Source organism: Hemicordylus capensis, chromosome 6 (genome assembly GCF_027244095.1).
Source record: "Hemicordylus capensis ecotype Gifberg chromosome 6, rHemCap1.1.pri, whole genome shotgun sequence".
Lineage (NCBI taxonomy): Eukaryota > Metazoa > Chordata > Lepidosauria > Squamata > Cordylidae > Hemicordylus > Hemicordylus capensis.
The window spans coordinates 98703649-98717437 of NC_069662.1; the positions used below are offsets into that span (position 1 = coordinate 98703649).

General features: G+C 40.6%; 1 protein-coding gene across 6 annotated transcripts in view; it reads left to right on the forward strand.

Moving 5' to 3' along the window:
• The window catches only part of KIF15 (kinesin family member 15), an 89122-nt gene that overhangs the window by 32678 nt on the left and 42655 nt on the right, over positions 1–13789 (forward strand). For 5 of the 6 annotated variants that reach the window (XM_053260953.1, XM_053260949.1, XM_053260954.1 and 2 more), the window contains 10 exons: positions 1360–1451; positions 1790–1999; positions 3198–3375; positions 3834–3978; positions 6096–6237; positions 7271–7468; positions 8219–8326; positions 8800–8905; positions 11280–11445; positions 13452–13602. In XM_053260953.1, coding sequence (XP_053116928.1) covers positions 1360–1451; positions 1790–1999; positions 3198–3375; positions 3834–3978; positions 6096–6237; positions 7271–7468; positions 8219–8326; positions 8800–8905; positions 11280–11445; positions 13452–13602 — 1496 coding nt within the window. The remainder of the gene's footprint in view (positions 1–1359; positions 1452–1789; positions 2000–3197; positions 3376–3833; positions 3979–6095; positions 6238–7270; positions 7469–8218; positions 8327–8799; positions 8906–11279; positions 11446–13451; positions 13603–13789) is intronic. The other variant, XM_053260950.1, reaches the window with a different exon arrangement.

Genomic DNA, 13789 nt, shown 5'->3' on the forward strand with positions numbered 1-13789 from the left:
AAATGAAACTGGGGATTTGTATGATACCTCCCCTATGTAACACTGGGACAAAATTCTAACTTTTGGGAACCCACCAGAGGGGTTTTCATTTCCTTCCTCTATTATTATTATTATTATTAATTCGATTTCTATACCACCCTTCCAAAAATGGCTCAGGGCGGTTTACACAGAGAAATAATAAATAAACAAGATGGCTCCCTGTCCTCAAAGGGCTCACATTCTAAAAAAAACACAAGCTAGACACCAGCAACAGTCACTGGAGGTACTGCACTGGGGGTGGACAGGGCCAGTTACTCTCCCCCTGCTAAATAAAGAGAATCACCACGGTAAAAGGTGCCTCTGCCCAGTTAGCAGGGGGACTCACATGGAATTAGGCATGACTTATTTAGCAGAGACTTACAATTGAGTTGAAATTGCAGAAGCAAGATTTTTTTTAAATGATAAATATTTAGTAAGACTGTTCATAAGAAGATTGCAAATAAGCAAATCATTTTTTCACAAGCTCATCAGCAAAAAAAATACAACTTGATTTTTAAACTTTCCTTCTCTCCCTACAGTTGTACATATTTCCTAAATGTTTCATGCAGTAGACAACTTGTACCTTTTTTAGTTCCTTAGTTTCAGAACATTTTTCTTCTCAAATCCTGAATATGATTTTAAGCTTGAAAAGTTTTCATGGTCTCACCATAACCTTAACCATATCCATGCATCTGAAGAATCTCAGGAATGTGTTGCCTTTAAGAGTTCCCTGACAAAGGGAATCCTCTCTCCTATATCTGTGGTCCAGATTCTACCCACTTCTCTCTTGACTCTTCTAGACCCAGAGACAGATCATGTGCTCTTGGTCAAGTAGCACTTTAGAATGGTAATGGTCAAGGTATCTCAATAAGTTTCCTATCTGTGCTCTAGGCTGTTTAGGTCATCTGGATCTAAACTTGAAAAACTAGTATCGGGGAAATAGCCCACATAGGAACATAGGGAACTGCCACATACTGAGTCAGACCATTGGTCTATCTAGCTCAGTATTGTTTTCACAGACTGGCAGCGTCTTCTCCAAGGTTGCAGGCAGGAATCTCTCTCAGCCCTATCTTGGAGAACCCAGGGAGGGAACTTGAAACCTTCTGCTCTTCCCAGAGTGGCTTCATCCCCTGAGGGGAATATCATGCAGTGCTCATACATCGAGCATAAACAGAGTGCAAACCAAAAAAATATAGGTAAGAAAAGAGAATTTTCCCCAGCCATCTGTGGAATGAAATACATTTTACCACAATCAGCACTAAATATATCAAGTGACCAAATACAATTTTTTAAAATCTAGAAAATATTAATATATGTGTTTTATTTAATGTTTGTTTTAAGCTACCATCACACATGATGTGGGAAGTACAGATTATGTCAACCGTTTCTTCGAAGCGATGCTGTTCCTGGAAAAATCTGAAAGTGAAAGAAGGGTAAGGAGAGAAATAATTTTGAATAGTGTCTGGAAATAAGAATTTCTGTGCCCTAACATACCAAAAGAGAACCACAGAGGTCTGTGGGTGCCAGGAGTCGAAATCAACTTGATGGCACACTTTACGGCACATCTTTAACATACTAATAGTTTGCTCCTTAAAAAAAACAAAAAAAACCCTGAACTTAACATAAGAGAGAACGTAAATGGAATCTTTAAATGTATTCTTCGTTTTCAGAATGTATTGAAGGCTTTACGATTTTACTTAGTCCTGAATGTTCTGTATGTATATTCCACAATGCTATTGCTGCTTGCTAAATTAGCTGCTTTTATTTTAAGATGCTGTTAGAAAAAGTTGCCCAGTTAGAAGATCTTTGTGTCAAAAAGGAGAAGTTCATTCAGTCCAATAAAATGATAGTTAAATTCAGAGAGGATCACATCACTCGTCTGGAGAAACTACACAAAGAAGCTCATGGCAGTTTTTTGCCCAAGGAGCAAGATGAGTTGTTCAGTGAATTGAAAGTGGAGCTGAAGATTCTCAAAGAACAGGTAGGCATCTTTGTTCAGTGTATCCCTGCAATAAGGATGGCCCCAGTGAAACAGACCACAGGTCTGTCTAGTCCAGCATTCTTTTTTCAGCAGTGGCAAGCCAAATACCACCAGAAAGTCCTCATGTAATCAACAATCTTTCTCTGTTCTTGTCCCCAACCTCTGATGTTCAGATGTATACTGCTGTATATATGAAGGTTCCCCTTGGCTAATATGATTAAGAGCTATCCTTAATTTGTTTGATTTTAGCAAATGTGTGCCGCTACACAAAAATGAAATGCATGGTTAGCATCCACAGTGACACTTGCAGAAGGACTGTTTGCAGCTACAATCCACTGTAAAGTGCTACCACTAGCGGAAGAAAAACCACTCAAATTTTTATTTTATTTTATTTAGTACCTTTATATACCACCCCAAACAAAAAAGTCCCTGGGCAGTTACATGATGTACAGGGAGTTCCCTGTTTACATGTATACAGGGTTGTGCAACAGTTGCAATGTGTTGTACTAGGGCAAGAACAAGTCTATAACAGAGTTGAATCTTTTCATGCACAGTGACATCCTTGCAGTAAAGCAACAGCATTTACACTAGTCTGGCTTCTACTCCATGTTTTCATTGTCTGTCTTAAACTTGAATGGAACATTAGACACTTATTAGATATGATTGATCCACGCATATGCATTATCTCACAATAATATTGACTAGCACTTTATTGTAAGTCGTGGATCCTATTTTGATTTTGTGGACATAATCATTTTATATGGCTATTGATTTGATTTTTATTATCTTTGTATTTTTGAAAATTATTATTGAAAATCAGTACAAAATTAAGTTTAAAATATTTACTAGCTGAAGTCAACCTACAAAAGAATTTTTTTAAGCTGAGGCTATCTGCCTCAGTGGACTATAAGAGGAGGTTCTTATCTTCTCTGAGAAAATGAGATAGAACCTATTCAAAATTTCATGTGGGATAGGAAAATGTACTCATCATTTTAAAATGGGGGTAATGTCTCTATCTTAATTATGTGTTTAAAAAGGAGTTTTGCTCTTCAACCCCTTTTGTGTGTCAAGTAGGCTTTTAAGGAGACTCTAGTAAAAGTAATCAGTATGTTGTTTTGCCAACATGGTAGCAAATCATACCAATTTTGTTGACTACTGGAGATTTTTACTGTACTGAATGTTTATCACATATGTATAGATAGAGCAACATCCACGAGTTGCAAAATATGCCATGGAGAATCACAACCTCCGGGAGGAGAACAAACGACTTCGCTCCTTACAGTCAGTGAAAAGAGCCCAGGAAATGAATGCTCAAGCCATGGCAGAATTGGAAATGTTTTTCTTAGAGGCTTCTGATAGAGAGCACAATAATGGAGGTATGAAAAGGCTAAAATTTTAAAAGTGTTGTACTCTGTTAAAATGGCACCACCATTTGCTGGCCTGGTTCTAATGCTTCTTGTTTATTTTAGAATATGTTTTAATTAGGTTGTGCAGTCTTCAGGGACATATTTCTGGAAGCCCAAAAGGGAGAACAGCAAAAAATCACTCCCCCTCCACTTGTGTGCACAACTGATTGTGTGGCAAGCCTTTTGGCTGAGCTCCACAGCAGCCTCTGTGGGCACAGCTCTTGCGCCAGCCTCATAATGCTGTAGAACATGTTAGTGACCATATTGTGAAAGGTGCACATCATTTGAGCCTGTACAGGTTTTACAGTTAAACGGCCAACTTCTGCTTCTTAAAAAATAAATGCACGCACACGTCCAGCAGACACATTCATGTGTAGTCACCGACAATCCAAGAAAGTCATATTTTCTTCTTTTGTTTTAATCCCAAGCAGGTCCACAGGTGTGTCCTGCCAGCATGTCAGTGGATAACAATTCTGCAGCATCTGTTGAAAGGTTGAAGGAACGTCTGATGTGTACACAGAGTGAACTGGCAAGTTCCAAGCAAGAATATGAAGAATTTAAGGAGTTAACAAAGTAAGCGGAATTGGAGTGTTCTAACATTCTTCTGCAAAATACCTTCCCTACAAAAATGAGTATTTCTTTTTTGGTGTGTAGTGTCATTTCAAGCTACGCAATGAGAAAATGGTAATTAAGGAGGCTTCAAGAAAGTGACCGTTGTCAGAATTTTTCAAAATGAAAAATTGTTGGTATACAGTGTGTCCATCCAGATGAGGTTCTAGGGCAAACTGCAAACCACCACCCCCAAAAACAACAAACGCTGAGTCCAGTCAGTATATACATGAGAGTACAGAATGCTGAACTTCTGGCAAAACAAATTGTTCTAGTAAGAACTAATCTGCCTACTTTCCTTTCACTATCCCTACAATTGGACTAAATTTGGTCCAATTGGTCAGACAGTTCACAAGTTGGCCCACTTACACCTCAAACCTTCATGCATCTTCCATCTCGAATTGGGGTGGATGCCATCATCACAAACTATGCATTTGAAGTGTCCCTACAGCTGTACCCAATTTGGTTCATATTGTTCCAGGTGTTGCGAAGTTGATAGCGGGGGACAGACACACACATGGAATGCTTGAAAGCACTTTCCTACTACTTTCCTACTGGAAAGTAGGCTAAATAAGAAACTTGTTACTAAAATTAGTTCTGTACTGGAGAATGAAAGCTAGTTAGTTTCAAGACCACCTTGGCCAAGGCAACAATGTCCTGATTAGTTCCTGCCCTTGGGCTGTCCTGTACTTTTTTCCTGCATCCAATCTGATTTGTAAAGCTCTTCAGAATGTCAGGTATGAGGCCACTTAGGTGGTGGTCACTGGATTATAATCTGTTTTAAATTACCATCAGATCCATTCCACTTGATAATTCACAACGGATGCTAATGTGACTAATACCAAAATAAGCTTTCCATCATTTTCACATTTTCAGTATACTTCAATTATCCATCTCAAATTCTTAATAAATACGTGGATTTAGGCCCCTTAATTAGAGCCTAGCCTTTCAGTTCCCATTATGGAGCTGAAGGAGCCTCAGCCTTTTCCCCAGTTCTGTTCAATCAGTGTCCCTTTACCCACTATGTGGAAGCTAGTTTCAACCTCCTGCACAGTATTTGCTTCCCCAAAATATCCCGGAATAACAACCAGGGGTTCTAAAGGAACTGATATAACCATCTTTTCTGCTACTAAATCCAAGGCTGCTGTTCAGAATTTCTGCATGACTGACAAGTCCGCCATATATTTCTTAGATCTTCCCTTTATACACCTCCAACAATTATGTAGCCTCTAGGAGGCCAAATGCTATAATGTCAGAGTCACATAGGGAGACAGCTTCATTCCCTTCTCCCAGAGATATGTGCTGTCCCCCAACTCTTGATTTTAAAATCTTTTTCCCATTTAGGAGCATAGGAAGCTGCCTTATATTGATTGATCAATCTAGCTCAGTATTGTCTACACCAGTGTTTCTCAACCACCAGTCTGTGGACTGGTGCCGATCCACAAGGTGGTGGGTATCAGTCCGTGAGGCATCACTAATAAAAACCACCACCACCCACCCCTACCCCCCCCAAAAAACCCAATTTCAGGCCAGCAGGGGCTCTCCAGAGCTCACTTCCAGGCAGCCCTCTCTGCTGGATAACATTCATTTTGCTTACTCAAAATGAACATTCAGCAGCGAGGGCTGCCTGGAAATGAGCTCCAGAGAGCTGCCCCAAATGGGTTTTGGGGGGGGGGGGTGCTGGGGGTGGGGGCAAGGGGGGAGACCCCCTTACCAATGGCTGGTCCGGGAAACTGCGCATGAATAATGTACCGGTCTATGACTCCAAAAACATTGAGAAACACTGGTCTACACTGATTGGCAGCAGCTGTCCAAGGTTTCAGGCAGGAGTCTTTCCCAGCCCTACCTGAACATGCCAGGGATTGAACCTGGGACCATCTCATGCCCAGTGCTAGAACATCTGCTTTGCTACGGCCCCATTTCCAGATAACTTTCTTTTGCATACAATCTGTTAATAAATGATACCGCCAGGTTCTTATCGAGTCCCTATTTCATTGCAACATTTGTGACATACCTGTTTTGCATGGAAGTTATTTTAATACATTTACTTGGTTTTATGATGCATTCATTTCTGTAAACAGGAAAAAATGCATGGAGCTGGAGTCGGAACTTCAGTCTCTACAAAAGGCAAACAAGCATCTTGAGAAAATTTTGGAAGCAACCAAGGCTTGCAAACGCCAGGAAGTTTCCCAGCTTAATAAAATACATAGAGAAACTTTAAAGGTACGGGGCTATGTTAATCAAAGTTAATCAAAGTCCAAGATGCAGAACTCAAATGCCCTGGTGGCCCGGAATCAATCTTGACTGCTAGGCCAGAACCAGCACACAATACTCGGTGGACCAGAACCAACTTTGACCTCTTGTGGCACTGAGGTCAATTTTCAGCATGTTAATTATTGCATTAATGATTATTTTTAATTATTTTAATTAGAGCAATTATTAAGGTTGGCAAAAAGCATAGCTTTGTATCCAAACTTGAATGGGTTAGTTACCAAAATTGCAAAAAGTGGGGAGAATCTGCGACCCAAAGGATGGCTACTAGGGGCAAAGCTAATTTTTTTGATTACATCTTCCCCAGCAAGGTGCTGTGGAAGACTCCAGTTCCCAGCCAGAGATGTGAAAAAATTGGCCAGAGGATGGAAAATGTCAGGAGCCATAGAGACAGCAAAACACAAGCGCCAGCACTTCTGGGTTCCATGTGAATGCTGCCACATACAAACAAAAGAGTCATAACTAAGCACCTACGAAATAAATAGACATGACTAGACTTGGTCATGACTAAATGGGATGCCTATTATTATTAATAGGCAGGATCTAAGTTAGTCATGATGAAATTATGAAAACTTCACTGAAATTAGCACGACTTGTTAGTCATGTCTCATTAACTTCGATGGTGCTTAGTAATGACTGACTTAGTTTGGATCTTGCATATTATCATTATCAGTATTAATATCAATATTTTAGTAACTTACTATTAATAATCTCATGGTGCCATTTTCCCTAGTTCTTTGCATTATTGCCCTTCATACACACTGGAAGCACTGATATAGTTTCACTGTGACCTATCTTGGGAAGGTGGGAGAGGCTGGACTTTGCCAAACACTTTGGGATTGAACATGGTTGAAATTCTTGTTTTGGAACTCTGATACACTACATTCCCTAGTTCTAGTAAATTATATATTGTCAGTGTTCTTGTATTATACTTAATGTTACTCTTTAGCTGTGTTTATCTGTGTAAATGGCCGTCTTTGTACAGAACATAACTACTCCAACAAAGGCCTGTCAGCTAAGGTCTCGGCTGGTGCCTCGCTCAACTCCTGAAATGTTGAGCCAAGAGTCCATTGATCTTCAGAGTTCAGAAGAGATGTTGGACAATATTTTGAATGAGCCAATGCCTCCTGAGATGAATGAACAAGCATATGAGGCTGTTACGGAAGAGCTGAGAGTGGTGCAGGTAGTTTCTGAATACAAACCCAAATGTAGATATCTAAAAATAAGACAGTGGTCTTAGTGAGAGGTGCTATGAGCTAGCATTTGAAAAATGTGAATGGGCAGAGTTAAATCAGCAATCTTAAGCAGAGTTTTCTGGAGTGTGTTTCTGAAAATTCCTGCAAGAAATATTCAGATTAGAGATATCTAAGACTATTAATTCTCTTCAGATATCCGAATGATCAGTTTACATAAATGAAACTAGTGTATTCTTGGGTTGTGTGCTTGGTAGATTTGGCAATGCTCTGCTTCTGTTCACAACCCCACACTTCACCCGCCCTGTAGGGCTTTGTATCTCTTTCTGTCTATGTAATAAATAGACACATTAACTCTCCAAGGGATGAACTCTGACTGAACTCTTGTACCAGAAAGTTACCAATCTTTCTTCTAAGATGTGTGTGGGAGGGCAACAGCATTAAAATGAAGCATTAGTGATCTTCTTAGCCACATTTCCTGGGGAAATTAGTTTTATTAAAGTAATCTGTCTCCATACCTCTATAACTTCTAACAAGAGGAGGGCAGCAGTTGTAAGTACTTTTAAAATATGTAACAGCACCTAGAGTATTAGCTTCAACAAGTCAGCCATCTTTCTCCAAATGCCTGTACTGCTATTTATATGTGTACATTAGAAAAACCTTATTTAGTAGCTGCTAAGTTTATTAGAATTCAAGAACAGTTAATTGTTATTTAATTGTTCCTGTTTGTTCTGTTGTAGGAAGAATTAAATGCTGTGCAGACCAAGCTAGATGAGGAAGAAAGTAAAAATATAAAGCTTCAGCAACATGTTAATAAGTTGGAGCACCATTCTTCACAAGTGCAAGAGGTAAGCTAGCTTTTGAATAGACTTATGTTGGTGGAGGAAACTGAGAGCTGGATTTAATAATCGCCAGTGTTTTGACATTTTGACATTTACTTACCCTGCAGTTTGCAGGAATCTTTTGGCTACAGTAAGAGCCCCTGGTGGTGCAGTGGTAAAACTGCCACCCTGTAACCAGAAGGTTACAAGTTCGATCCTGACGAGGGGCTCAAGGTTGACTCAGCCTTCCATCCTTCCGAGGTCGGTAAAATGAGTACCTAGAGTGTTGGGGGGCAATATGCTAAATCATTGTAAACCGCTTAGAGAGCTTCGGCTATAGAGCGGTATATAAATGTAAGTGCTATTGCTATTGCTACAGTTTTGCTGATGAGCCTTGGGGCTGCACACAACCAGAAAACCAAGCCAGGCAATCTGTCTTTGTAACTTATGCATTTCTGTATCGCCACACCCATTGTTGACTTCCCTTTCTCCTGCTGAAGCTTTTCTCCTCAGAAAGAAATGACTGGCACACTGAAAAACAAGTGCTTCTTGAAAAAATATACTCTCTAGAAAAACAGTACCAAGACACTCAAAGCAAGGCTGATGGTAAGTTTGTGTAACAATAGAGTTCTGTATGAATTCTTTCAAAGATGTATTCAGTGCAGCACAAGAAAGTCTGCCTTTGTATTAATTTGATGTTTTTCATGTGGCCAAAATTTATTTCTGATGTCTGAAAATGTTTTTTGTTGAGGTAGAATAGCTGGGCTGAGTTCCACTGCCAACTGTGGAAGTTAGATTTTTGAAAAGTTCTTATTTTTAAAAAGGTAAATAAATGAAGATGTTTGTGTTTTCACTCATTGATTTACAGGGTACAGGAAGTCCCCATCTTACAAATGGGTTGTATTCCAAAAGTTCATTTGTAAGTCAGGTATTTGGAACTTGGAATGCATTTTCCTATAGAAACAATGTTAGAAATGGGGGTTAGATTCCCAGGCTAACCTACAGAAGCTGATTTAAACCAAAATGTAACTGAAATACTATACATTTGCAACCAAAAAAATAGAAAACAATACTGTTGCAATATTAGCAATTAAACAGGAAAATTATAAAATTGAATAAGAAATACCTTTTTTCTTTTCTTTTTAAAATTTACTCTGAATGCTGGTGTTGGAGGAAAGGCAGATTAATTTGAGGGAAACGAGTACCGTAGGTAAATGGAGATTTTTCTGGAGATTCTAAAGGGGACCTGGGCATTTTGTGGGGAGTCCCAAGCCAAACTCTTTCTGAACACCGCTTCCCATCAGCATGGTGGGCTGCTTTCCAGTTGCTGGTGTGGCCTCCGCCTCCTTTCTTTCCTCTGCTTCGCACGCCAAGAGAACTTTCTTTCCACGTGCTGCTGCCAAAGCACCCGCACACACGTAGCTGCAGAAATAGGGAAAGGGTGCACAAAACAGAGGAGGCATCAGCAACCAAAACGCAGCCTGCTGCTCTAGAGAGAGGCGGCTTTCAGAGTTTGGCTTGGGGGTGCTGCTGCTGAAGCACTTGCAGAGCAGTTTCAGCTCTCTGGGGTGCACACAGCTGCAAGAAAAGGAAACTGACAGCCAACAATCTGGATGGCCTTAAGAGGATTTTGGATACATTCATGGAGGAGAGGTCTATCAATGGCTACTAGTCTGGTGGCTATAGGCCACCTCCAGCCTCAGAGGCAAGATGCCTCTAAATATCTGTTGCAGGAGAGCAACCGCAAGAGAGAGGGCATGCCTCTGGGCTTCCCAGTGGCATCTGGTGGGCCACTGTGTGAAACAGGACGCTGGACTGGATGGGCCTTGGACCTGATCCAGCAGGGCTGCTCTTTGTGCAAAGTGGAGGAGGCGCTGGCAGCCAGAATGCAGCCCACTGCTCTGGAGATAGAGCTTGGGGCTCCCTTCAACCACTGGGGTCTGGGCAGCAATGAGGTGGGGCATGACAGACTAGCAGCTTGGATGAGTGTGCACAATTTGACTTGTTTTTGGAGAGCAAGCTGCTGGCTATTGGGGAAGGGACATACTGCTACTACAGCTACTACAGCTACTGAGAAAGGGGCGTTGAAGACTGCAACACAGGAGGCGGCCCCTTTTTAAGAAAGAACAAGACTATGCCATGCTGTTTTTCCCATCAGTATGTGCAGGTTGGTGTTCGTATGCCAGAATTTCTGAACTGTGGAACTTGGTTTGTAAGTTTGACATTGATAAGTCAGACATCCATATGTTGGGGAGTCCCTGTATTTGAATTGTTATGGTTCTTGCATATGAGCTAGGCATCCTGTGTACTAGAGATCTGAAAATGTAATATTCATACATCTTTCAAAACAGCAAGCAAGAATTTTATTTTGGAATACAACAGAGTAGAGAAAGCAAGTCTTCCCTCTAACAGGAATTCCCAGATGTCATTCACTACAACTCCCAGCATCCCCAGCTGCAATGGCCTTTGGCTGGGGATTATGGGAGTTGTAGTCAACAACATCTGAGAATTCCTGTTAGAGGGAACACTGGAGAAAACTACATATGGGATGGAATGTTGAGTTGTGGGAGCTTGCTCCTTCGCATGCTCCATCCATTGGAATGGATCTATGCTTGCAAAATGAAAGCAGACTTAACTAATATAAAAAGCCACTTTCTTGCAGCAAATGCTGAACTATTTGCTACCTTCACTATTCTAATGGGGCAAGTCAAAGCCAAATAACACTGTATAGTCCCAGCAAAGCCAATTAGCCTAGGATGAGAGGCTTGAAATTACTCGATGAACTACGAGCTACAGTGTTTCTTGTGGCCTTAACCTGCTTTTTGCATCCTCCACAATTTCATAATTTGACTTTGTTTTGCTTCTCTTTCTGTGCACATTCCTGGATGGGGGCAAGGGAAGGAGAGACAGGTATCTTTGTACATATATTTCCTTAGTTACATGCCATTTTTGCAAGAATTTTGGTTTTTGTTGTTGACAGTGTTAAACAGTGAGGTCTGTGACTTGCGAATTGTCCTTCAGTCTGCTGATAAGGAGCTGTCTGCTGTAAAACTGGAATATGCCACTTTCAGAGGAAAGCAAGAGAGAGAGATCAGTGAACTTTCTTCCAGACATATGAACGTACAGCTCCAGCTTGATAATGTCAGGTATGTCATTTTCTGAATGAAAATTTCTTGACCTTCTGCATAGAAGTATTCTTGGAGCCACTTCAAACTTGATGAGTTTCCCATGTGAATAGTACTACTGAGTAGGAAACTGTGTGTGCGTGCCTGCTGTCATGTGGTGACTGCAGAAGCATGTGAAATATTATCTTCCACATGAGAACAACCACCCTCTGCCATTGGCCAGAGGACTCAAGGCCCCTGGGAAGTTGTGTTTTCTGCCTCGTAGAAGACCATTTTGGCAAGGGGAAGACCAGCCTGGCCACAGGGAGCCCCGTTTCCCCCTCTCTGCCAGAAAAAATTCTGCTCTGCTCCACCCGCCAGTTGTCCAGGAACAGCAGACCTCCCTCAGACCTTTGCTATTGACCAGAGAACTGAGGGCTGCTGGGATATTTATGTATATGCATTTGTAAATTCATTGTAAGATGCCTTGAGGATAATTTGATCAAAAGGTGGAGTATCAATATTTAAAATGTTCTATGATGACATTGTCATAATTTATCATCTTCAACATTAAAAATGCTATTAATATAGTGGAAAAGTTAATATTGAAGTAGCCCTTCAAATTAGAACTTGATTACAATATTCACAGTAAAATTTGATTTGTTTAGGTGTCATTCCTTTTAGTATGTTCTAACTATAAGGTTTGTTTTTTTAAAAAAAAGCAAAATTCTCTGCGTTCTATTAATATTTCCATTTAGCAGATGAGGAACTAAGGCTGAGAGGTAGTACTGTACCAGTTTATTACCCATATGAAGCCAGAGCAAAGTCCTAAATTATACACTAGACCAAATGGTCTCACAGTAAAGCTCACGTTAAGATTAACAGTCATTTAGTGCTTGGTTTTCTCATTTTGTTTGCGTGTGTGTTCACTAATATCTTAGAAAGGTGCTTGGTTTCACTAATATCTTCTTAGAAAGGTTGCTAAGGCAGAATGCTTTCATATTCAACCCTTTTCTCTCAAATGACCTTGGGAACATTGGCCTTCATCCTGGCTAATGTGCTTGCGTTCTACACTAGTATTGCACTCATGCAAACATGTTTGTAGTGCTATGGGGGAGGGGAGAAGCCCACTGTGCTTCCTGCAGATATGTACCTGAGGGTCATATTATTATTATTATTATTATTAATAATAATAATAATAATAATAATAATAATTCAATTTCTATACCGCCCTTCCAAAAATGGCTCAGGGCGGTTTACAAAGAGAAATAAAACAAATAAGATGGCTCCCTTTCCCCAAAGGGCTCACATTCTAAAAAGAAACATAGGACACACACCAGCAACAGTCACTGGAAGTACTGTGCTGCGGGTGGATAGGGCCAGTTACTCTCCCCCTGCTAAATAAAGAGAATCACCATGGTAAAAGGTGCCTCTTTGGGCAGTTAGCAGTTATGACACTTGGGGACATATTTTTGGGAGGCACAGTGGGCTTCAGAGGACAGGGCAGAGTCTCATTTTGCCTCTGTCCTAATTCTTGAGATGATGCATATTTTGTTTTCAAACTGGGAAGAGTAGAATATATATTTTTTCAGAACAATTTCCTGCGACCTATTTCAAAGGTGTGAAGGAGAGAGCAGTTCACCAAAGTGCACTGAGAAGGCCCAATGTGTTATGATTCTTCTTCAAGGGTAACTGACCCCCTGGATAGCTACTCCTCTCTTGCATGCTATCTGATAAACTGTCTCAGTTTTGGGCAACAGAAAGCTATTTTGTGATATGAGCTTAATAATGTATTGGTGGTGCATGCTGACTGACGTTATTGGATTTACCTTCTTAGAATTCTCCCAGCTTAGCTAGTGCATGATGCTCTCCAGGAAGGTGGAAATTACCCTCATGTCAGAGCTTATTCAGCTCCATTTTGTATTGCACCTCGTTTTAAAAACAAGCAGATAATCTGTAGCTTGGCTGTCCCATGTCTAATAACTGAGTATGAAGATGTTATACGAAGACATGATTAACCACTGACACATACAATTCTCCCACTAAAGACTACAATATGAAAAGGTGCTTGAAGGAAAAACAAGCCTGCAAGATGACTTTGATAATCTTCAGGAAATACTGAAATTTGAGACTGACCGGCTGACGCAGCAGCTCACTGACAGCAAGCAAGAAACAGAAGTGCTGAAAATGGAGCTTCGGGTAAGTGGGGAATGTTATGAAATTCTCACCTTTAAACGGATTTATACAATTTATCGTTGCAGCTTGGATTCACAAAAGTGGGAAAGGGCAGAGGACAAGCTCCCTCCCATAAGAGATGTTCCATGCAGATGGATGGATGTGTTACAAAGTGAGAGAGGAGGGTGCAGAGTGAGGGGAACCCTCCTTT